This window comes from Mustela nivalis (assembly GCF_964662115.1).
Source record: "Mustela nivalis genome assembly, chromosome: 3".
In the NCBI taxonomy this organism is placed as follows: domain Eukaryota; kingdom Metazoa; phylum Chordata; class Mammalia; order Carnivora; family Mustelidae; genus Mustela; species Mustela nivalis.
In genome coordinates, this window is record NC_139022.1 from 118,848,939 (window position 1) to 118,873,053 (window position 24,115).

Here is a 24,115-nt window from a genome sequence, read left to right on the forward strand (position 1 = left end):
TCCCTTTGTGACAACTGCTTATATAACTTTCAGAACAAATAAAAACAAGGGTCAATATTCTGTCAGAAATGTGGGGAGGAGAGAGAGCAAAGGATCACTACTTTCTACTTACCAGTACATGTTAAGTCAGTAACTTGGGCAGAGAAGGACCTGGACACCACACAAGGAGTGTTTAGTATAAAATGAGCTGTTTTCAGTTCGGAGGCCACAGTGAGGACTTCAGTCCAATGCTACGAGCCCATCAGTGTTCACACACATATCACATTTTGTTCTCCCAGGCACTCCCCTCCCCCACTTAAAACAAAACAACAAAACCAAAAACAACCGCAATCCCCAATCCAAAAAAGTGTAATCACACTGTTCAAAATCCGCACCTTTGTAAGCTATGCCTACGCAGAGCTGTGAGGAATCCAACAAATCCTGACCAGCAGGAAACCAGAAAGGAGACGGTGATTCAAAATTAAGAATACACCCTGCATCCGTAATACAAAGAAAACCATGCCCCACTACTTTGTCCTCTCCTTGCTCACAAAAGAATTACCTCAACACAGAAGCCCAGGTCCCATCCTGCCGCACAACTAAGCCAAGCAAAAGAGAAAGACTGTTTAGGATGTTCCATTTCAGCAGTCATAAAAGGGAGAGTGCTAAAGGAGTAGAAACCGCTTCGTTTCTAAATAGCCACACAAGAAGTTCACAGTAGCCGAGTTTTAACTGTCTTCTTTGTTATGTACCTTACTCTATTACTCATGAAGCTTCTAGAAATAAGGAAACTGTCTACTCTACGGAGGCCTCTCCCACTCCCCTGCTATGCTGCTTTGAGTTACTTGGTATCATCCAAACAGAGCTAGAAGGAACCAGCCGAGTTCAGGAAGGCTCCAGCAGGGCTTTCAGAGCCTGGCGGATTCTCAGGAAGGGTAATATTTAAAGATCCCCCAATTCACCAGAAGACATCTGACTTCAAGTAATGGTAATTTACTTGGAAGGTGGAATTTGATTAAGAATCACAAGTAAGGGATGCCTGGGTGGCTCAGTGGGTTAAGCCTCTGCCTTCCGCTCAGGTCATGATCTCGAGGTCATAGGATCAAGCCCAGCAGAAAGCTTGCTTCCCCCTCTCTGCCTGCTTCTCTGCCTATTTGTGATCTCTCTCTCTGTCAAATAAATAAATAAAATCTTAAAAAAAAAAAAAAAGGAGAGAGAGAGAGAGAATCACAAGTTAAATTAGCTGTTTTCCATTACCCATTTCTTCTTTATGATACTTTGTATCCTGCTCCATTACATGTCCCTTAAAGGAAAATGGCCATCTGGTCCTGTATAAAGGTGATGGAGGACTGGGGTGCAGAGTAATGCATAGCAGTCTTTTCTCAAATTGCCAGAAGCAAACTGATTCAACTAGGAAAAGGTTAAATACTTTAAGAAATAATAACCCTCACCACCAATTGAAATAAATCATTTTAATATTATAGCAATGAAACTTCTTTTAGTAAGAGCTTTTGTTTTTATATTTTTATTTACTCCAAAATTCAAATCTATGACAATGGTATTAAAGTTAGTCCTATTTTCAGCAACTCTCATCCAAAGTTTTTGGAGCTATCTTGGTCTACATAAAGTCGGTATGCGATAAATGTTCTAAAACATCTGTATCAGTCTGCAACATCTGCTCCTTAAACAGAGAATTGCGTGCCTGCAATCTGGAATATAGAAATATTTTAAAAATTCTTTTAAAGGAAAATTTAAGGTTTCCTGGTTATTTTTTACCTTATCTTTTTTTAAGTAGAACTTTCTCCTCACCCTACTGTAAAGATAAAGAATTTAAATTATCCCAATGGTCATTCTCTTATAGTGACATTAAAAAAAAAAATCTTATACAAAATAAATGAAACAGGCTTTGTGTACTAAACTTTCAACAGAGTTTCATGATTTTCTTCTAGAGAGATCATTATAAATTCTTTTGCTTAGCAACAAAGAAAAGAGGCACAGATGGAATCATCACTTGCCTACTCATTTAAGCATTTGTTTCAAACAAATCCACAGCAATGAAAACTAGTGGGGGAAGGGCCCCCAAATTTAATGTGAGTAAAAAAGGAAAAACGTATATATCAAAAATATTATAACGCAAGGTCACAATACCTTCAGCAGTCAGAAATTAAATACATAGTATCTTTGGAGTAGATCCAGCTCTTAAAATAAATTTGTATTAAATGAATGCATGAAACAAGTGTGGCAGTAATGTCTAACTGTACAACATACTCCCACTACTTACTCTCCATATGCAATAGGTTTCTTGGGCACCATGGGATATGCAAAAGACTGGCACTCGAAACTACTTGCATTTCTGAATGCAACCATTATTGCTTACATTCAAATCAAGTATTTAAATGCCTGAAACTCAGGGGGATGGGGTAGATATGTTGAGTTCCCTCTTCCAAAAGATGAAAGCAAGATACATCCTATTACAATATGAAGAGAAAAAGATTCCAATTTCACAATATTCTGAGGAAAAATGACATTCTGACTCATAATTTAGTTAATTAATATCTGAAGAACAATTATAATGTTTTGACAACTTACAAATGGCCTTTTTTCTCTCAATTTTGCTGTCTCATTTGGCGTTCTAGTGAAATGAAGCAAACTAGATACGAAATTGTTTTCATATATTGGATTTAAAATACCCAACCCAACCAGGATGAAATCCCAGATTATTCTACTCCATCGGACATCTGATAATTTTCAAGAGCTGTTTTTTTTTTCCCTCTCTTTATTCCAGTGTGGTCTCCCGCTGCTTCAACTCCGTAAGTGCTACTTCTTGGTTTATGTCTGTAGTCTTTTATTTCCTTCCCACACAGAAAAGAAAGAAAAAAAAAGGCTCCTTAATTTTCCAAGGTCTTTCCTCCTATACACTGAATATAATACCATTTCATTATTACACTGTGTCCAACCTATACTTCAGAAGGCTTAAAACAGATGTATTTGCATGTGGTTTTCACGTTATTTCCAGCTGCTCCATTTCTAAACAGTAAGTACCAATTTCACAGGTAAGCAAAGGCACAAATAACTGTAAGATACAATATTCCCCAAATGATCAGCTGACTACCTATAATAGTAGGTATACCTATAATAGTAGAAGATTCTTCTGTCCAGGTGAAGAAAATACTTGATAAGCCTAATAATTTTGCAGCAATGAACAAGCTGCCACCTGGGATATCAAAATTCCAACTCTGTCTATAGCTTAGGCTCTTAGCTTATGAGATTGGGTGTGCAGTAAAGAAATAAAATCAGTCTCGGGGGAAGAGCTTCTGTGGACTGTTACCGGCATTGGTTATGGAGAAGGCAATATACAATTTCGGGGATAAAAATAACATACAGACATGCCAGCTGATCAGAGAAAAAACATGGAGATAAGGTAGGGGGAGGATACTTTTCATCCCAAAGAGCTGTATATGGAGAAAATTATAGCAACCTTAAAATTCTTCAAGAAACTATTTAAACAGGAAGCAATAGTAATATAAATCATGAAATGAAACCCAGATACTCCTTTTTCACATTGATTAAAATGATAAAAAAAAAGAAAGGTTTTCAAAGCCAGTTGGAATCAATAACACATTCATAAAGAAACTCAAAAGCTATATTTGAGGGTCCCTAGGTATATTAAGCATTTTGTCTGTTGACTGCAAAAATATAATTTTAAACTGCACTACAGGAAGGCAGTGTTTTTTAATTGTTTTTGTTTTTGTTTTTGTTTTTTGCCCATAAGGAAGAACAAAATTCAGTTTTCGGTTTGTATTTTAAACTTAAATAAATAATACAGCTGTATCAGAATTGATACGACATGTAGTTCCTGTATCAACTCTTGGCTTTATTATTTGAACACATATGACAAATCACATTTCTATGAGGAACTGCAAAAGAAGGATAAAAGTAAGAGGTCATTTGTAATATACTTTATGAAATTTTTTTAATATAAAATAAACCCAAATATAAAATTTGCCTCCCAGTGATGGGCCTTTTTAAAAAACAGTTCTAAAATTAATTCTTTTAATTGAATTCTTATAGTTTTTTTTTTGTGTGAGAGGCATATTATATTCTACTAGTCTCACAGAAAATATGTCCGTTTTCTATTTCCTCCATTTCTAAGGTAGCAGAGCATATGGAGGGGTTTTTATTTTCAAAATGGATTGGCAAGTTTTATATACTTATTTTAAAAGGATAACAAGTTGTTGTTTTTAAGATATTCAACTTTTGTTATCACCTTTAAACAAAATCTCACAATAGAATCACTGTTAAAACCAAGCACAGCCTTTCTATAGCTATCTCAATCAAAAGAAGAATTTGACCAGAAATGAAGTATTCCCTTATGCCAAACTACATTTTGGTAGTGACAGCCTACAGTGATAAAGTTCATCACTGTGGTTTACAAAAAAAATACGCATAACTATAATTTGGCATTTTAGGATCATGAACTCACCTATGAATTCTTTACTGCTCTTTGAAGAAAAAAGGGACAGAGTTCATTTAATACATTTAAGTTACTTTCGGGCGCCTGAGAGGCTCAGTCGGTTAATATACTTAAGTCACTCTGGCACTTAAACTTACCTGGAAACTGACTTTCTCATTTGATAAGCATAAAAATAGACTTAATAGATACTTAGTAATAATCCATACCATTTACTGAGTGTTTTCTATGAAATGCGGTATGCTGCATTTCACAAATACATCGTACCAATTAATCCTCACAACCACCACAAACTGTAGTGGCAGAATGGCAATTTAAAACCAGATCTATCTGACTCCAAAACCCATGGCCTTTTCACTCTGCCACACTTCCTTTTATAAATAAGTATTTTACAAAACTTTTATGTTCCCAGACTAGGCCAATCAGATTTAATGTTTTCTGTCATCAGACTTAACTTTTCATTATCCTTACTGAATCAGCTTAAAGAAACTTAATTTAAGTAAAAGTTGATAGAAGAAATTAAAAAGGGAATACAGAATAAAAGCAGAACTTTACATAATGATTTAGCAAGCTACAAGAAGAAACAGAAATAAACCTGTGATATGTCCTGGCTATATCTGATAAATCAAGGAAATGCTACTGTTAATTTTATTAGAATAATGTGTGCAACTCTTACATCTAACCTAAGTACTAGGTAGAGGCTTGCTTCTTAGAAGCAATACATAATAGATAGTTTATATCTGCTACAGCTTGTAAACTGTTTTCTCTGAAAGGCCCTTATCATGAAATAAAATAAAATATCATAAAATAAAAAGAAATAGGCACTTATCATGAAAATGAGTTCTAATTATTTATTATCTGTAGTATCAAGTACATAAGAGGCTCTCCAAGAAAGAAAGAAAGAAAAGAAAAGAAAAGGGAAAAAAAAGAAAAGAAAGTTAGTTGCTGAAGGCATCTAATACATTAATAAACAAATGTCCTTTACCTTTAACTATTTTTTCAGTACTTAGCTTTTAATTTTGAAATAATTGCAGGTTCAAAGCAAGTTGCAAAAAAACAGTACAGAGAGATCCTATATACCCCTTACCCCCGTGTCTTCAAGTGGTGACATCTTACATAACTATAGTACAAACCAGGAAACTGACACTGGTACAATCAATGCACAGACCATATTCAAATTTCTCCTTTAGCTACTTTTTAAGAGTGTACAGTTTTTCTGGTGCTAGAAAGGGCCTTACATTCTCCTCACTTTTCTGATGAAAATACGAAAAGAAGGGTGAAAGAGGCTGAGATACCACTCAAAGTCAGAGTACTAAGAAATGGCAAAAATAAAGCCCACTCTGAATGAGAGATCATCTTTCCTCAGAACCAGATTGTGTATTCGGATTAAAGTCACCCATCAGAATTCCATGAGGAATTCAGTAAGGATCTTCAAAATATTTTTATTTCAAAGTTATCTCAACAGCTAGATGCATACTTTTATCATATGTTATTTTTCATCTCTCCAAACTTCAAACAGCTCCCCTCATTAAAAAATTTACTATTGTTGGTCCGTTGAAAAACACTTAAAAGTTTCACTCCATTAGTAATGTAATAAACCAAACTCAAAGGAAAACCAGGCCAGGCTAGTCACCATTTAAAGTACAGGCTGTTTTGCTACCTTTGACCCCAGTGCAAAGCTATGTCTGGCACAAAGCAGGATCATAAACACCAAATGAATGAATGAACAAATGAATGAACAAATAAACAAGTGGGATGACCAAATACATCAAACATTCCAAATTTCTTTACAAAAACAAGCAAAGAAAAAAGAAATCTCCTTTCTAATTGAAAGATTTTTGTGCAGAAAAATATTTTATTCTGTGCGGTAGTTTTCACAAAATCAGAGCCAGAAAGGCCCTTAAAGAATACCTCCTCTGGTAATTCTCAATCCTGGTTACCCAAGCACATGAGACATTAAAAACAAACATGCAAGCCCTACCCCACACCTGGAATATGGCCTACACATCTATATTTTTTTTTTAGAAGATTTTATTTATTTATTTGACAAACAAAGATCACAAGTCGGCAGAGAGGCAGGCAGAGAGAGAGGGTGAAACAGACTTCCCGCTGAGCAGAGAGCCCGATGCAGGGCTCAATCCTAGGACACCGAGATCATGACCTGAGCCCAAGGCAGAGGCTTAACACACTGAGCCACCAAGGTGCCCCTCCATATTTTATTTTGAAAGCTCCCCATTATAAGTCCCTTACTGCAACAGTAATTATAAAGATTAGAAACTGAGGCCTTGGGGCCTGGGTGGCTCAGTAGGTTAAGCATCTGCTTTCCACCCAGGTCTTGACCTCAGGGTCCTGGGATCTCAGCGTGGAGTCTGCTTTTCCCTCTCTGTCTGCCCCTCCCTGCACGTGTGTTCACCTGTACTCTCTCTCTCACTCAAAATAAATAAGTAAAATCTTAAAAAAAAAAAAAAAGAGAGAGAGAGAGAGAGAAAGAAAGACAAGAGGAAAGAAATTGAGGCCTAGTCAAAATGAATGTCTTATTCAAGATAACACAGCTAGTTAGTATTAGAATTGAGACCAGAATCCAAGTAGAAATAGCACTATTTTTTCTTAACAGGATCCACAGAAAATATTTCAAGCACACAACTTCATCTCAACTTTGAAACTACTGGCCATTTCTTTAAAAATGTGAAACGAGACCAAAACTCTATCAATATTTGAACTCATATGGGTGTATAGTCACTGTCATGGGTGGAGAGACATAAGAGGTTTGAGGCACTGAGCATTCTTTTTTGCCTCAGATATTGAAAAAATGAGGTATATGGTTCATGTCTTTCCCATTAACTGCCCACCCTTAGCAATCAGTACTCTTGTAGTTCTCTTAATTGGTATTTTGATGGGCATACAGTGATGCCCATCAAATATGTCTGAGTTTTTAATGAGAGGTACATGTATGAAATTGATGGAACTGACTACATACAAAGTATGAATCCATAATATTTGCCATACTGTTCATGAGAATATATAAATAATACAACATTTTATCTACTTCACTAAAAATCAAATCGATTTTTTAAATTACCTTTAATGGAATCATTTTCAGCTCTCATAATGTCAATGAGTGAACTCTCCAGTGAGTGCATATCAAACGTTCTGGGGCGATCCTGTAAACACAAACAGCCACAAGTCACTTTTACAATAGCTTTTATTTACAAAAGGAGATAATAATAAGCTGCATTCGATGGGACACAGATCAAAAGGGGCAATTTTACTCCCCCTGTGTATGAGGTACATTATTACTGCATTTTATTTTTATTTTTTTAAATATTTTATTTTTTTATTTTATTACATTATATGTAATGTATTATTAGCTCCAGGGGTACAGGTCTGTGAATTGCCAGGTTTACACACTTCACAGCACTCACCATAGCACATACCTTCCCCAATGTCCATAACCCCACCCCCCTCTCCCTACCCACCTCTCCCCGGGAACCCTCAGTTTGTTTTATGAGATTAAGAGTCTCTAATGGTTTGTCTCCCTTCTGATCCAGTCTTGTTTCATTTATTCTTGCATTTTATTTTTTAACACTTAAAAAAAAAACAAACCACAAAAGTAACCAGGGCTCAGCAAAGAGTGATCCTATTTCTAATAATTATTTCAATAAAAGCATTATTTTTACTAACAAAGCAGAAGCAACTAAAACCAATTTCCATATAGCCAACAACATGAAACAAATGTAAAATAAAATTTATAACCTTTGTCTGCCACTTAAGATTGCAGTAACATGGCAAAAGTTTCCAAACTTGTTACAGCAGTTATGAACTTTGCTGACATTCAGCAGATACTGCTACCGAATGGCAATATTCAGAACAGTTATTCAAAATAGCTGTATTTTCTCATAAACCAAAGTGTGAAAATAGTTATCCAAGGTCTGTAAGACCACTAAGTGGCAAAGCAGTCTTGATTTTGTGGCCATTAAAATTAAAGGGAAGACAGAGTGTCAACATGTTGATCTAAACCATGGCTTAACAAAATGCATTTCAAGAGTGGGTGAGGAATCTTAAAATATACAACCACCCAACTGCTCTGGCATTCTTCCGGAGGAAAAGTACCAGTAATAACTAAAATTAAAGTGTGGCCTGATAAGTGAGAAATAGATGAAAACATTTTAAAATTAAACTCTGAAAGGAAGCAGTAATACAGATTCCTGACCCACCTGAAGAATAAAACTGGTACACACATGGATACAACTACAAGAATATGAAAGAAAAGGGGCTTCCACAGGAACTAGACAAGCAGAATTCTATAATCTCCTTTTCAGCTTTCTTTTATATTATTTTTTAACTCAAAGCCCCAGCTTTTTAAAAAAGTTCACCTGATTTTATCCCCCACCCCTTTTTTTAAACTTGTTGAATCTCACATTCCCTCTTTCCTAGCTAATTTCTAGAGCCTTGAGACTGACAGAGCACGCTCTCCACTGGAGAGCACTTTGTGATCAACCTGACATTTCTTTTCTGTCCTTCAATAACACTATTTGTCTTATCCCATGAATCAGGGATCACGTCTCCTGACCCCACCACACCGTGTAGATAATCAGAGTGTTCACTGAATGAATTGTTATAGGATACCAGTTTTTTTTTTTTCAACTCTGCAACTTTAGGAGTCCAAAGATAGTTATATTTGGATATAATCCAATAATTAAAAGAGAGTATTACAGGATTTTTCCTGGGGCAGAGGTGGTATGGAGAGGATGAAGATGGGGATGGGGTGCAGGTGCCTTAACATGCTATTCTGCTCTGAACTGGTATGACTCCCTCCAGAACATCTTTCCCATTTTTTTTTCTTGATTCTTTCCTCATCATCTTCATCTACTCAACATGGTCAATAGAGAAGCCGGAGGACACGTGGTCAGAATCAGAATTTTTAAAGGTTAGTGTTCACAAAAAGGAAAACACTGTTCTGTTTTTCTTATCCTTCTTCATCTTATGCACTGAATTAACTCAAAAATTGTATTGCATATTCTTTTGGAAGCAAAGTGGATTTGAGGCAAAATCTGAGAAAGAAGTTAATTTAAAATTCCACTATCTCATTCTACAGTTACTAGATTTGTCCTCTGTTCTGAAATCTATGAACCACACCCATAACCCCACCAGCCACTGTCTCTACTATCTCCAGTACAAAACCTATCTTGGAGGCAATAATTCTCAGTATCTAGTAATTTGCTTATATCTTTAGCCAGTTTCCCAAGAGTAGGAAGTTATGTCTTACATCAAATGTTCTCAATGTATACAAATCCAAAGGGTGACAATATGCCAAGATATCCATTTCCTAAGCCCACAGGACTGACAGCTAGGGCAGGAACTCTCTAGCAGATGATTTCTGCTTCCGTATTATGTTTTCTAGGTGTGCCATGAGGTGACACAGGTTGAGAAGCCTTGTCCTACATTTCTGTAACACTGTGCCTCACACAGGACCTGACAGGTAGAAGGGTGTTTGCTAAAGCAATGAATAAATGAATTCCTTCAAGTAATTTTTAAATGTTTAAAACGTTTCTTTCCTTCTGCTTCTTTAAGGTTTGTTTTTACATTTTCCCTTTCCTGCTGTAGAGTTATAGGTTTTCTTCTGCCAAAATAACTATAATGGGTAGTGGGGTAGGGGGTACTCAGCTATTTTTTTTTTTAAATGCAACTAAAGCATTAAGCAACCTTGTGAATTTCCAGAACTTACATTTTGCCAATCACTAAATAACAAGAACACTGAAGAGAAGCAACTGATAAAGACATACACATCCACAGTATGTTTTGGTTTATGACAGCTGTGTCCATTAAAGAAAGAAATTACTTTTTTACCTGTACATTTCTAAATGTACTGGAATTTTAGCAAAGCAACTTCGTTACCTCCTGCCCAGCTATCACATACTGCCTGAAACAGAAGATTTTTTGTAAGATAACCCCTCACTTCTAATTGGTGGAATACATTAAAATTAAAATCCTTAATGAAATTTTTAAATTTTCAAGTAATGCTTTATGGGATTAAAAACAAACCCTCTATCCTTTTTACACTTTGTCATGATTTAATACAAGGGTGACAAATAAACACCAATATACAAACTCTCATCAACTGGTATCGCCCCTCAGATGCAATGTGTTGGGAAGGATTTTTAGGCTCGGTATGGATTCAGAAGGGAACAGTGTCTGGACAGATTGCTAATGATTTAAGTGCAAGGTACAGGACCCAATAGCACAGTTACCACATTCTTGCCAACCCTTGCCTAATCTGTATTCTTTCCCACAGTCCAATCTTATTATAATTATTATAAATGACTACATTTGTATAACATTTTACTTCTTATGATTCTTTTGCAATTCAAAGAGTTCAAAAGCTACATATTTTGTCAAGTAAACATTCTATTCTCAGAGAGGGTCTAAAGTTATCCTTCTCACTATCCTCTCACTGATCTTCTCCATCTACTTTTAACCCCGAATTAAAAACAAAAACAAAAATCTAGAATGTAAGTATGCCATCAGGAAGTAGGTGGAAGTAGGTCCAAACAAATAAACCCAAGGAAGTAGATCCAAACAAATAAACCCAAGGAATAAGAACAGTAGCACAAACAATGTTGGTTTTCTTACCCGATAAAGTATCAAATCAAGAGGGCTTTGGTTTCCATATTTCATTCTTTGATTTTACCCTTTTGATTGCTAATTGGGTCAAATATCATAACCACTTATCTATTTTCTTGGATCCATTTCCAGAAAGTAAACTAACTATAAAATAGAAACCCTGCTAAGTGAAAACTCTTCTTGATTGACTATGAGCTGATAACCAAAATATGAATATCAGCGTCAATCAGAAGAATGAGCATTAGACACTAGGAAGCCCCAACTCCACCACTGGTGTGTCATGTGAGCTTGGACCCTTTCATCTTCTAGACCTCTTTACTGATCTGAAAAAGGAAAGAGTTTTATTAGACCTCTAATGTCCTTTTCCTAAGTCCAAAATATATTTGTATTCTAGCTTTCCGACATCCTTAACTTGTGCTCTCCCAAGATTTGGCTTAAATTATGGTGATGAGTATGGCAGGAAGCAAAGCATAAAGGAAAATGGCTAATGAAAACTCATCACTTTGTGCCCTTTGTGCCCACAAACAGGTGAGGATCAATAATGTTAATAAGAAAATGAACCCTTAGCAACTTAGGACATTTGCTGCATCTTCTTACGCTATACACAATGCAAAATAACAAGATTTTTAATAAAAAAAATTTACTTAGAACAATTGATTGATGTGGGATGTCCTGATTTAAGATAATAGGGCAAAGAATCTACCATGAAACAAAAAACACCAGCAACCAAATCTGCTTCAGCCCACCACCAGCCAGTTTCTCTTGGCAACGTAAAGGGAGAAAAGGTAGAAAAAGAGAACTACCTTTTATTGAGCATCTACTAAGAAATCTGACATTATTTTAGGTACTTTATTAATACTGTCTTAATACCTCTTTATAAGTTAGATGGCATTATTCCTGTTTTAATGATTAAAACTAAGACCAAGAAAAATTCTGTAATTACTGCACAGACAGGTTACTGCATAGTTCAGCAGCTTAGTCAGGATTCAAGCCTAAGTCTCCCTCCAAAGCAGGAGATAATTCCTTGGATAACGTAATGATCATGGGAGTCAAAGGACCACACTAATTAAGGCATACATTTGAATGAATAAGACATTCTTCTGTAAAGGTTCCGGGAGCAGGAACATGCTGGCAAGTGCCCAGCAAACAGGAGGCACTCAAGTATTTCTCAATAAATCAAAAGAAGAACAAAATGTATGTATAAGAATAATACAGGAATAATATCAGACGTACTAAAAAGATAAGAAGCCTTATCTTCCTTCTTCCCACTGAGGTGACAAAGAGACGTGGTACGCAAATTAGAAAGCTACCACAGATGCCTCTCGTGGTTATCTACTACTAACCACAGAAGTAGAAGTGGTAGAAACAGTAATAATCATCATAATAACAGCAGCTGACCCTTATCAAGATCTAATGCTTTCCATGTGGGATCTTATTAATTCTTCACAAAAATCCTACACAATTAGGTATGTTCAGCAGTTATCCCATTTCACAGATGAAGAAATGGAGGTTGAGAGTGATTAGACAACTCTATCAATGCAAAGTAAGTGGAGAGGCAGAATTTGAACCTAGACCTTCTGACTCTACAACATGTGAGATTATAAATCATGAATGAAAATAGAAGAGCACCAATTATCTTCAAGGCTCAGCAAAACAAACTTGATTACCATACTTAGACCTCATTTTATTTTGTAATCTTAATTGTTGTATTTAATATATTGACTTGTATGTTAGTAACTGGTTGGCTTTGGTTTCTGTCATCTCTACAGGACAATTTCCAAAGGAAAAACCATACAAATCAATATAAAAATCTAAGTTGGAAAAAAAATAATGTTCTTATAAAACAAGTATTTCAAAAATCAGGACCCATCCTTTTAATTTACACCTGAGTAATCCTGACTGCCATGGCAAAATAGGAAGACTTGCATCAGCAAATAACTGATGATATGACTTTGCATAACATTCTAGAAGTAGCCAAAATAAACACGTGAACCTGTTGGTCTATTACCAACAGGAAGAACAACTACACTGCAATTATACCACAAACCAAAATCATCATTCGTGGCTTTTTTTTTTTTTTTTAAGACACTCAGATGGCTACTCTAAGCCAGTGTTTCTCATACTTGGGAGCATATCAGAATCATCTGGAGATCTTGTCAAATCACAGATTACCCATAAAGTGTCTCAATCAGTAGTTCTGGGTAGGGTCCAAGAATTCACACTTCTAATAAGTTTCTAAGTGATGACAGGGACCACACTTTGAGAAGCACTGAGTTAAGCAATTATATTCAACAGGTTAACTTCCTTAGATACGTTGCATTGTGACTTGTAGCAGACTGGCCATGATACAGTCAAGTTTAAATATTCTACATCAACCATTTTAAGGTATCTGCATGAAGAGGCAGCCTTTGCTCTCAGACCCCCAAAAAACGACCCCCCCAAAAAAAGCCTTCTCCAAGCTCTGAGATGCCTAACTTGGAAAAAGATTACAATCAAGTTCAATTTCAACAGATCAACCACCATGACCATTCTATTACTGGTCTTGTCTTTTTATATTTGAGTTAGTATGTTTTTGCATCACTTGACTGGGTCTAAAACACAAAAAGTACTTAACTGAATGTAACCACGTTATTAAGAACCAAAGCCAAAAGTCAGCTACTCCCTTTACTCACTCTCTCCCTATAATATAGACAGACACTACTATGATTGTCACTTCCCAGACAACTATGTATCTGTATCAGCCGATGAGGTTTCTCTTCTTGGCTTAAAGTTTCCCTAATGAAGAAGGGAAAAGAAAATATTTTGGTTTGAAAGGAAAGTATATGCCAGTATGTCAGCTGCCAAAATAAACAGGAAGTTTGAAGTGCCAGTGAGCCCATAATTAATCAAAGGTACTATGGGAGTTTTAATCTGAGATTTGCCAAAATATAAATGTTCTTCTTGGATTAAACATTTAAGCCCACAGGCATCAAAAACTGACTACATAGTCAACCTTCATGATTCCACTTCCAGATGACCCTTACATCCCAGTGCAGGCCCAAGTCCCTTTTCCCCCACCCCACTAGCATAATGCCATTCCATAGGATGTTGACAAGTTCCCTTATAGCTATCCCCCCGGCAGGCTGTAAGCACCACTCACATAATCTCTCCATAGCCACAGACTGTAGCATAGGTGTAGCATGCTGTAGTCCATCATCATCAACACCACCATTATTAAAGAGTGGCTAACATGTTCTTCCTGGTTCCATGTTGGGCATCTTATATGAATTATATACGAATTACATACATTCATTCCTCACAACCATCACGTAAAGTGTATATAAGTATCATCCCCATTTTAGGCAAATAATGCTATGAGAAGTTAACTAATAACTCTCAAAGTCATATAGTAAGTGGAGGAGTCTGACCTCAGAGCAGAAGCTCAGAAAAGTGGCTCATTTCATAAGCCTCATTAGGACCTAGAAATTTCAATGTATAAACAAACACCTGGCAGGTATGACATCCTTCACTATGCAGAGAACCTGAATGTTGAGAACGAGGTCAGAGGTTAAAGTCAAAGAGGTAATCATCTACACTAATCACCTTCAGTCAGTACTTTCTCATTATGATGGCTTAATAGTGAAGGCAGAATCTTACAGGCTACCAGATGCTCCCTTAAAAAACTATAACTAAAAAATTAATGTCTTTGGTGTATTACCCTGTTTGAAGCAACAAGTCCATTTGCTCCCATGTGAACTGATGAATCAGATTTCTTCAGAAAGCCTCTGAGGAAACTTTCTTTAATTCCACCTTTATTAAATAAACCATACTCATTTTGAGCATGAGAAATCCTTAAAATGGTAAACATTTCTTATCACCACTTAACTGAATTTAAAAAACAAACTGCCATTCCAGACTTGATCAGTCAATTCCTGGATCAACAGACTACTTCTTCTCTTGACTGTGTGTAGATTCTCACCTTGCCTGGCAGAAAGAAATAATTAAAATCTATTCTATTCTAAATGATACCTGGGTGGCTCAGTTGGTTAAGCATCCAACTCTTGATAACAGCTCAGGTTATGATCTCACAGTCATGAGATCAAGCCCCACATCAAGCTCTTACACCCAGTAGAATAAATGAATACAACCCTCTCCCTCTGTCCTCCCCAACATGGACTCTCATGCTCTCTCTCTAAAAAAAACAAAACAAAGCAAAACAACAATAAAAAACTACTCTATTCCAAGACCTGAGTTTAAATTACCACTTACTAGACAAGTGATCTTGACACCACAGCATCTCTGAACCTTGGTTTCATCAACAAAATGAGGAGACCTTATAAAGCTGGTGAGGAGTAATGAGATAAGGTATCTGACAGATTGCACAAAATGTGCAGCAGTTAGCAGACCCATTCAATAAACATTCCTTCTGCCCCTTCTTTCTGGTGAAATGGCAAAAGAGCCTGAAATTAACATATTAAATTAGATATTGTTATATCTGAATAATTCAGCTGTTCTGTGCTATTTCCTATAGCCTGTTTTCATAGGAAAATGAAATAGAAAAAATATTAATAAGCTACTCAGGGCCAAGAAGTCACTAGTTTCAGGAAAATACTGAAATATTACTAACACTCAACCCTAAAGAATGAAGTCATTTAGACCCTTCTGACCCTTTCTCCATCTTTGGCTGCTTACTGGCTTTTAGAGTTCCTCTGCTCCATGTCTGCTGGGCCTGATCAGGGTCAAGAATCAGCAAAGAAAATGGTCATCCAAAAGCACAATCTTTATTTCTAAACTGAGGCTTGCCTGTGTCCTGTAATCAATGAAATCTCTCTTGCGAGCCCGAGACCAAAGTCAAAAAGCAGCCTATAGGAAAAAAGAGCCATTCTGGGCTCTCACAATTCCCACCCCCATATCCTTAGCTCTCCAGAGTTTCCCCGAATAGAAGGCACTTCTAAACACTCAGGTACAAAGAGGTCACCAGACTATACACGTCACAAGAAGGAGCATGCTCGCCTTGGTCATGCATATGGTCCACTGAAAGTATCAAACATTTGTAGATTGAAAGTGAGCAAGAGGTGAAAAAATTTGATGCAGTGCAAAGGCCAGCAAAAGGCCCCAAACCTCGAAATTCCTCTTTAAAAATAAAAGCAGACGAACAAACAAAAACACAACCAAAGAGCTCCCAGTCCTGTCTTAATCACTCTCCTTTCAGAGAACCTTCCCATAAGTCCCTGGGAGTCCAAATGGGGCTAAAAAGGTAAGAATAAGCTGGAGAAAGGAAAACTGGAGAATCTCCTCCCAAATTTTCAGCCACCAATTGATGCTTTGTCGCTTTTGATGGATCTCTCACCCCTCCCTTATTTTTTTTATGGCCATGTGACCACCAGCATACTTCTCTGCCCAGAAGGGAGGAGATGAGGCCAGCAGCGATTTCCTTAGAGATTAGTACCAGCTTGAATGGGGAAACAAGCTGAGCAAGTGCAACAGAAATGTGGGCCTTGCTTCAGTTTCTCACTATCTTTTCTTAAAAACCACTAGAAAATTTCTTTGTAGTTGTTTTTACGGGGGTGGGGGGGTGGGGGGGGAGACTCCTAATCTTTTAGAGACACATACTAAAGCACTTACACTGGAATGATACAGTATCTGGGAACTGCTTGAAAATAACATGCAAGGGGAGAAGGTTAGGAAGAAGACAGAGGAGTTGGTCCAGGAGTCGGTCATTACTGAAGCCAGATGACATGCACATGGGGGGGTTTTATACTATTTTGTCTATTATTGAATATGCTTAAATTTTTCCCTAATAAAAAATGTAAAAGACATGAGGTTAAACACTTTACCAAAATAGAGACAGGGAATATAAAGAAAAAAAAAAAAAACGGTTGGTCACTAAATTTTTTAGCAGTGTTCAAGAAAATAAGGACATCATCTAGCTTGATTCCCGCTATTATTTACATACAATGACTTTATTTTAAGGAATCATAGTTTGATTTATGAAATTCTTCTTTAAAATTAAGCTCAAATTAACACACACAAATTATACCATATTTCACATTTCGTATTTTAAGAATATGTGCTATTTTCAAGATTTTTAATTAATATTTCTATTTGATAACCAGTCAAAACAAAGGAGAAAATGAAGGATCAGGAAGGTTGCTTGCCCCAGGTCTTATAGTTAGTAAGTGGAGGACCATATTTGGAACCCAGATCTGACTTCCATACTACAATTAGGAGATTTTTCTGAACAGCAATATTCTTATGCTGACTTTTTTTTTTTTAAGGTTCTTACAGATTAAGATGACAACTACTTCACTGACTAGCACTATATGCATCCCTCAAAAACACCTGGAAGGACTACTATGAAAAGTATGTTATATAATATTTAAATATAAATATGGCTTTAGAATGTATAATCCTGGAGGATTAACTATAATTTAGTTTAGATGTATAAAAAAATAATGATTAGGATATTTCTGGTAAATACTCAGCAAACAAAAATTGCCCAACCTAAATATTCTACAATATGAAAAGTACTTGAATAGCTTAAGACTTTGAACTTTAATAATTCAGTTTGCAAACATGAGAGAGGACTTGTGAGTGGCTGATGGAGTTTCTTCCTTGACATGTAATGAGACCCGAACTCCACTCCCATAGGTTAAAGTTTGCCTTTTGTATTACCATTTTGCCACAAAACTTAAATAAGCACATGCTGCATATAAGTGTACAAGTAATACATTTATAAATGTGACCATTAATAAAATATTTGAAAATACCACATTGTTTTTGTTATACCTTAAGTGGGATCTGCTAATTTGTCTTAAAGTTTGTAACAGCTCCTGGATTAAAATGACATGAAACTATCAGTTGCTAATTTGTTTATAATGAGAAAAAAGTATGTTTAGTATCATTCAGGGGTTAGCACAGGTCAGAAATACATTATAAATCAAACCAAAACAACTTTTATGAGATATCTAGCCTTGTCCCTAGTCCATAACATAGGAGGTGTTTAATAAATAATGTACTAAATAAGTTAACTAAAATATAAAAAACAAAACTGAAATCCAGGATAAAAGATAAAATATACTCAATTCAAATATATGGTACCCTTTCCTATCTCTTATCCAAAAAAAAAAAAAAAAAATCACAAATTCTCCTTTGAAATAGTCTCCTTTAATGTAAGGAGAATGCAAAAACAATCAAATGTTCTAAATTAAATGTTCTAAATTTCTTAAAATAACCATAGGCAAAATCTTTCAAAATATTGAATGATGTGGTCTGCCAATACTAATGAAAGTTTAGATATATACAATTATAAAACTTCTCAAGAAAACTGATAATTTGGCTAAATGTTTTATCTGTCTTAAGCTGCATCTAGTTTATTCAAAAGGAGTACTCTAAGAAGTAAAGCATGTATAATAAGATAAGCAATACAAAGAACTGTTCAAAAATACTGTATTTGTAATTAATTTCATTATTTTACAAATTTTAGAGAGCCATATTTTAAATTTAAAAAAAAATTAAGCTACCTACTATGGCCCTTAAGGTACTCACAAAAGCCTTCACTACTGGGTATTAAAACGTTGATGAGGTTTTCTTCCTGAACTTAAGCAATTTGTTTGAGGTCACACAGCTAATTAGAGTGCAGAGTCAAACTCAAGTCTACTTGGATCCAGAGGTTATGCTTCATTCTACTACATGTTTGGCCTCATAAAATAGCCTATCTCAGTAATTATTTAAGTCTCACCTTCAGAAACTAATTAAAAATAACATTTTTATTATTCTACCTACTAAGAATTTTCTGAAAACCTGAAAGTAGAACTCCTTTTGTTTCAATAATATAAAATGTGATGAGAAACTATACTAAATTTGAAGTAAAAAAATTACATATTGCCATAGATTTATCATGGTAAAAATACACTTTAATTTCTGCAAGAGGAATTTTCTTTGTACAATTAAATATAAAATGAGTTTGTCAGAAAATATTAAAACAGGGGCGCCTGGGTGGCTCAGTGGGTTAAAGCCTCTGCCTTCAGCTCAGGTCATGATCCCAGGGTCCTGGAATGGAGCCCCGCACCAAGATCTCTGCTCAGTGGGGAGCTTGCTTCCTCCTCTCTCTCTGCCTGCTTCTCTTCCTACTTGTGATCTCTGTCTGTCAAACAAATAAATATTTTTTTTTAAAAAGAAAATATTAAAACAAATACTCATGTTATGGGCTCCCTGCCTTAAAGAGAAATGCATTATACACATTATCTTATTTGTGATGGAACCAAAAACTGAGATACAATGTAGTGCTGAAAAAATGTGATAATGGATCTTCAAGCTAATTTTCCTTATAGCAAGATAAAGTCATAAAAAAATAAATATAGGCTATAAAATTTAAACTAGGCATACATTAACTTTAAGATTACTTTTCCACTTCTTTCTCATGAATACAATAAGGATTATTCTCAAAAACATAAACCCATGAACTAAGAGCATCCTTCTAGTTGCAACTAGCAACAACCATGCTCACTAAGCTTGCTATAAATAGGTTTTTCCTGAAAGATGTGGAACAATGTGTTGATCATACTCCATGGCTTCTGTGAAGACAACAAAAAGTAATCAAAAAACTCTACCCCGCCCAAGTTTTGATTCCATCAGAAAAGCAATTAAACCTAGTTCAAAGGCTTTCTACAAAAAGGCATAATATAGCTGGTATGCTTTCCCAAAGCTTTTCCAATATCTCAGTTCTTCTGGAGCCAAAACCATCCAACCCATACTTTATTGTGAAGAAATTAATCTCCGTTCTTCTAATATAAATAAATACAAAGTCAAAGAAAACGTTTCCCATACAAAGATCCCTCCTGGGACTATTATTAAAAAACAAAAAGTGTAACAAGGTTACAGTTAAGACAATTGTAATAATTCACCATGACTTTCAGAACTGAAGCAATGCAGTAACTGTTTTCAAATACAAGATGCTATATATAATTTGAAGGATCAATAAACTGACAACATAAGCAGAGTTATTAAAGTGACATGAATTATTTGCCTGGTTAAGGCAACTCAACAAATCCATGGTGACTGTGTCTAAAGTAAGAGCAAATGGGCTCTAAATCCTAAAATGTCTCCCTATTAAGTTTTAGGATGGTCTTTGTGAAAGATTCTGTCCACTCTCTTCCTTTTTATTTTTCGTTTTTTATTTTTTTGCCTACTTCCTGGTTTTTACCTAATGGAGGTGTGAGCATAACTGAGCTGAAGATAAGAGACTATCAGAATATATGCTACACATTTCTCCTTTACTTTCCTGTAAGGACAGAAGATCTAGGCACCCCTCCAAAGAGGTGCTGTAGTCAAATAAAATTACTGGCAAGTGCTCCAATGTATTATTTGGTTTAGACATTGGAATTCCAGGATGTGTTTGGCAGGACAAGGAGGATTTTTTTCTCCTTAATATAAGGGTCAAATCATGCCTTTAGTCACATGAATATTGACCTTGTTTCTTCATTTTGAAACTGGGACAATAAAATCAAACATGTGAAAGCACCTAGTTCAGTGCCTAGTATATACTAAAACTACACAAGAAAATTTTTTTGACTTGAGTATTATCTAAGTTTAGCATTTTAAAGTTGATAGGTATATTCTATTATTTTCTATTCTTTTCCATTTTCAAATCTGTAATCATCTTTTGATTATCATGCATCAATCATTCAAACCATAAAATTTTTCCTCTCATTTTGTTTCTGGGAGGTGTTACCTCCTCCCCACTACACACCTGTACTATGTTTATGTGAAGAGGCACTGTAGTATATTGGTTGAAAGCCAAGACTTGTATATGAATAGTAATAATAACTTTTACCTCATAGGATTGTTGGATAAATTAAATGAGTTAATAAATGTAAAACATTTAGAAACTGTAAGCATGTTAGTTATTAGTCAATGTATATTCATTTAGTTTTATCTGAAAACAGGATTTGAGGCATGTCATTTGAGTTCATATAATGAGAGCTTTAAACAAGCAAAAAAGAAAAAAAAACTAGAAAAATACCCTTTTTCAATATAAAAAATATTTCCAAAATACATTGCCTTGCCATATCAAATATTAAGGGGACTAGTCACATATTTGAAATCTGTTTTTGCTCCACAAGCTTAGATAAAAGAGAATGTTAAGACTGGACAACAAAACAAACTAAAAATGTTATCATTAATTTTAATTCACTATATGTACCCAAATCTGCATTAAACAAATGTAAAAACCATTCTGATTAATTTTAAAATAAAACAAACATTGTCCAATATTAGTTACATAGCAGGTAAACTCTTTCCTTTCAATAATACTAAGATTATAATATAATCACATAAGCTGGATTCTGTTATTTCTGTGATATATTTCCAGAGCTCTCTATAACACCTAAGGAATTCTTAACAATAGCCATTAAAACTGAATTACTAATATCTGTAAAATTTCTTTCCTAAAATTAATAGTGCTTAGGGTAATACATTTAAATAAGATGGCAGCGGTTTGGAAAGAGTATGGTTGTGGTTGCAGCAATTTCAATTCCACAACAGCTCACATCAGGACCATAAGGAACTTAGACATCACCTCTGTCACCCCACACCCCCCACATTTTATGGAGAAACTGAGGTCCCCAAATGCCAAGAGCCACCTAGGTCTCCAGGCTCCCAGTCAAATAAATATTCCTTCAAGTTATTCATATCAAATCTAACCAAGGAATTCATACCAATCCAAAATTGTATTTCTTCTTTTTGCCAAAAACCAATTCAAAAGAGAACTGTTAAAACGCACAAAGACACACACACAGAGAGAACTACATTCATTTAAGTAAGCATACAGTAATCAGTTTACTAACTTCTTGTGTATTTTTTTTCAAAACCCAAAATGCTACTGTGACTTTCAAATCACCCCCACATTTGTTCCTGGCCCCCTGAACCCTCCTCCCATTCCTAAAAATGGTAGGGAGTGATGAGCAGAAATCAACCATTTACTTTTTCATCCTACCATATTTCAGCCAGGTATATGGACTCATCCTTTTCCATCCTCAGCATGATAGACAACAATTCTAAGGGAAGAGTTTAGTTTCTAACACTATTTTTTAGTGTCAAGCTTAGTTAACTTTATTATTTCATAAATCAGCTTAATCTCCAACTGATCCAAAAGATTTCATTAGTCCCCCAAAATATTGGTAATATGCATGTATATAGTTTATTCATTTCCTGAAATTTTTATTTTTCCCAAAGCAAACTTTCAAACGTTGGTAAACTGACCACAGAAAATAAACCATGAGGTCATATAAGTTCAGTCCTATAAGTTCGTTCTGTCAGTGTACTCTAACAAAATAAAGTGTATTCAATTCCAAGCCAATCTTAATCCAGTTAAAATGTACAGAATGCCACCTTAGATTTAAAAATTAGCAACATATGACTAATTCAAAATAGTCACCTTTGCACTAAATTTTCTTTAAATTTATGTTCAAAGAATATTAAAAGCAACTTTTTAAAAAATAGACTTCATGAAATCACCAATGTCTAAAAGCCTTTTACCTAGCCACTAACACAAGATAATTGCTCTTCAGTTTGAGTAAAGGCCTTTCTAAAACAAAAAGTCAACAGCTTTCTAATACTCAGGCAAAAAATTATTTTTAAATATCTAAAACTAAACTTAATCAAATATTTTATGATACATCCTAACTATTCCACCTGAAACCTTGAAGGAAGGGACATTTAATTCCTTGGAATGACACAGGATTCTCTTAGCAAACTTGCCCTCCCACTAAGCAAATTATTAATCAAAACATATAGTTCTGCTTTGTGCTGACATCATATCTGGGGACATTGAAACTGTTTTGTAATGTGTCTTAGCCCTTGCAGAAACATCTCTAAAATAACCCTCTATCTGTGGTACATGTATATTTGTATACACATGTATACATGTTTTTTCAACCTAGGGTTTGTACTCTTATTAGTTGTGCACTTTTGGGCAAGTTATAGTTTTCTGATACTCAATTTTCTCATCCACAGAATGGGGATAATAACAGAACTTACCTTGAAGGGTCACTGTGAGGACTGATTCAATGTTAACTTATTATCCCATATAAATTTTCCAAACACATATAAACAATCATACCCTCAAATATACAAACTCAGTGGGGCATCTGATGTTCAATTAACTATGAAATTCTCTTTATCTCATTTCTATCAACTAGAATGGCTGCTCATTAATTCAAAAACATCAAACCATGTGACTCTTACAGAATAAGGAAACACTGGTGGCAAGAAAGACAAGTGATCTTTGCCTGGATCTATTTTTAGGAATGGCTTATCTACACCCCTAGTGTTAACACTGGAAAATAAACAAATGGATGAAAGGCATCATAAAAGAGTCACTCTGAGATCAACAGTTCCATGGTATTTGAAAATAAAAGGAGATGAAGAAAACATTTAGATCATTTCTGTACCAGTCCTTTCTGACACAGGGCAGGCTGGAATTTGCAAAGAGGTTTAAGTGGAATTGCTGAATTGATGAATTTAGACTGTTCAGACTGCAAGGTTCAGAGAGGTTCCAGGTTTAAAGTGCAACCAGTGAGAAAACTATAATTCAATAGTTGGCTTTCAGTGAATAATTGCTAGCCTACAGTGGAGGGAAAAAAATGAATTTTTTGGTTATACGGTTACTTTATCTGGGCAGAAAATGATCATCAGTTTCCACAATGAAGTATACTTATATCTATATATTATTTATTCTCACCTAAAAAAGTAGGGAAAAACCAACCCTGATGATCCTGTCCGGCTAGAAAGCTATTATAGTTAATAATTACAACATCTCTAGCTACCTGGTATTCATAATTATGCCAATTCACACTATTATCTGTGGGGAAGATTACAATTAGAAATTTATCAAAGAAACAGCTGAATATTTTATTCCAAATCATACTCCTGTCCTGGCAAAATAACATCTGATAATTAATTCATTTTCTAAGAAGAGTTCTGCTATATACATGGACCAGTCAAACTCTCTTAGTTAAATAGATATTAAACCATGGAACTTCCTTGTTCATCTTAATCTATTAA

At 35.3% G+C, this 24,115-nt stretch overlaps 1 protein-coding gene and 1 long non-coding RNA gene across 7 annotated transcripts in view; one reads left to right on the plus strand and one right to left on the minus strand.

The window, feature by feature from the left end:
• Positions 1-24,115, minus strand: part of CPEB4 (cytoplasmic polyadenylation element binding protein 4) — a 63,415-nt gene that overhangs the window by 36,742 nt on the left and 2,558 nt on the right. For 4 of the 5 annotated variants that reach the window (XM_082726081.1, XM_082726080.1, XM_082726079.1 and 1 more), the window contains exon 2: positions 7,530-7,611. In XM_082726081.1, the coding sequence (XP_082582207.1) occupies positions 7,530-7,611 (82 nt within the window). Of the gene's footprint in view, positions 1-541; positions 576-7,529; positions 7,612-24,115 lie in introns of those variants that run through there. The other variant, XM_082726082.1, reaches the window with a different exon arrangement.
• On the plus strand, positions 555-24,109 carry LOC309862339. 2 transcript variants are annotated; one of them, XR_014310473.1, is made up of 4 exons: positions 555-983; positions 2,863-3,013; positions 17,329-17,413; positions 23,251-24,109. It is a non-coding gene; the product is annotated as an uncharacterized lncRNA (long non-coding RNA). The 2 variants fall into 2 exon arrangements; XR_014310474.1 differs by having other exon boundaries at positions 557-967; positions 2,765-3,013.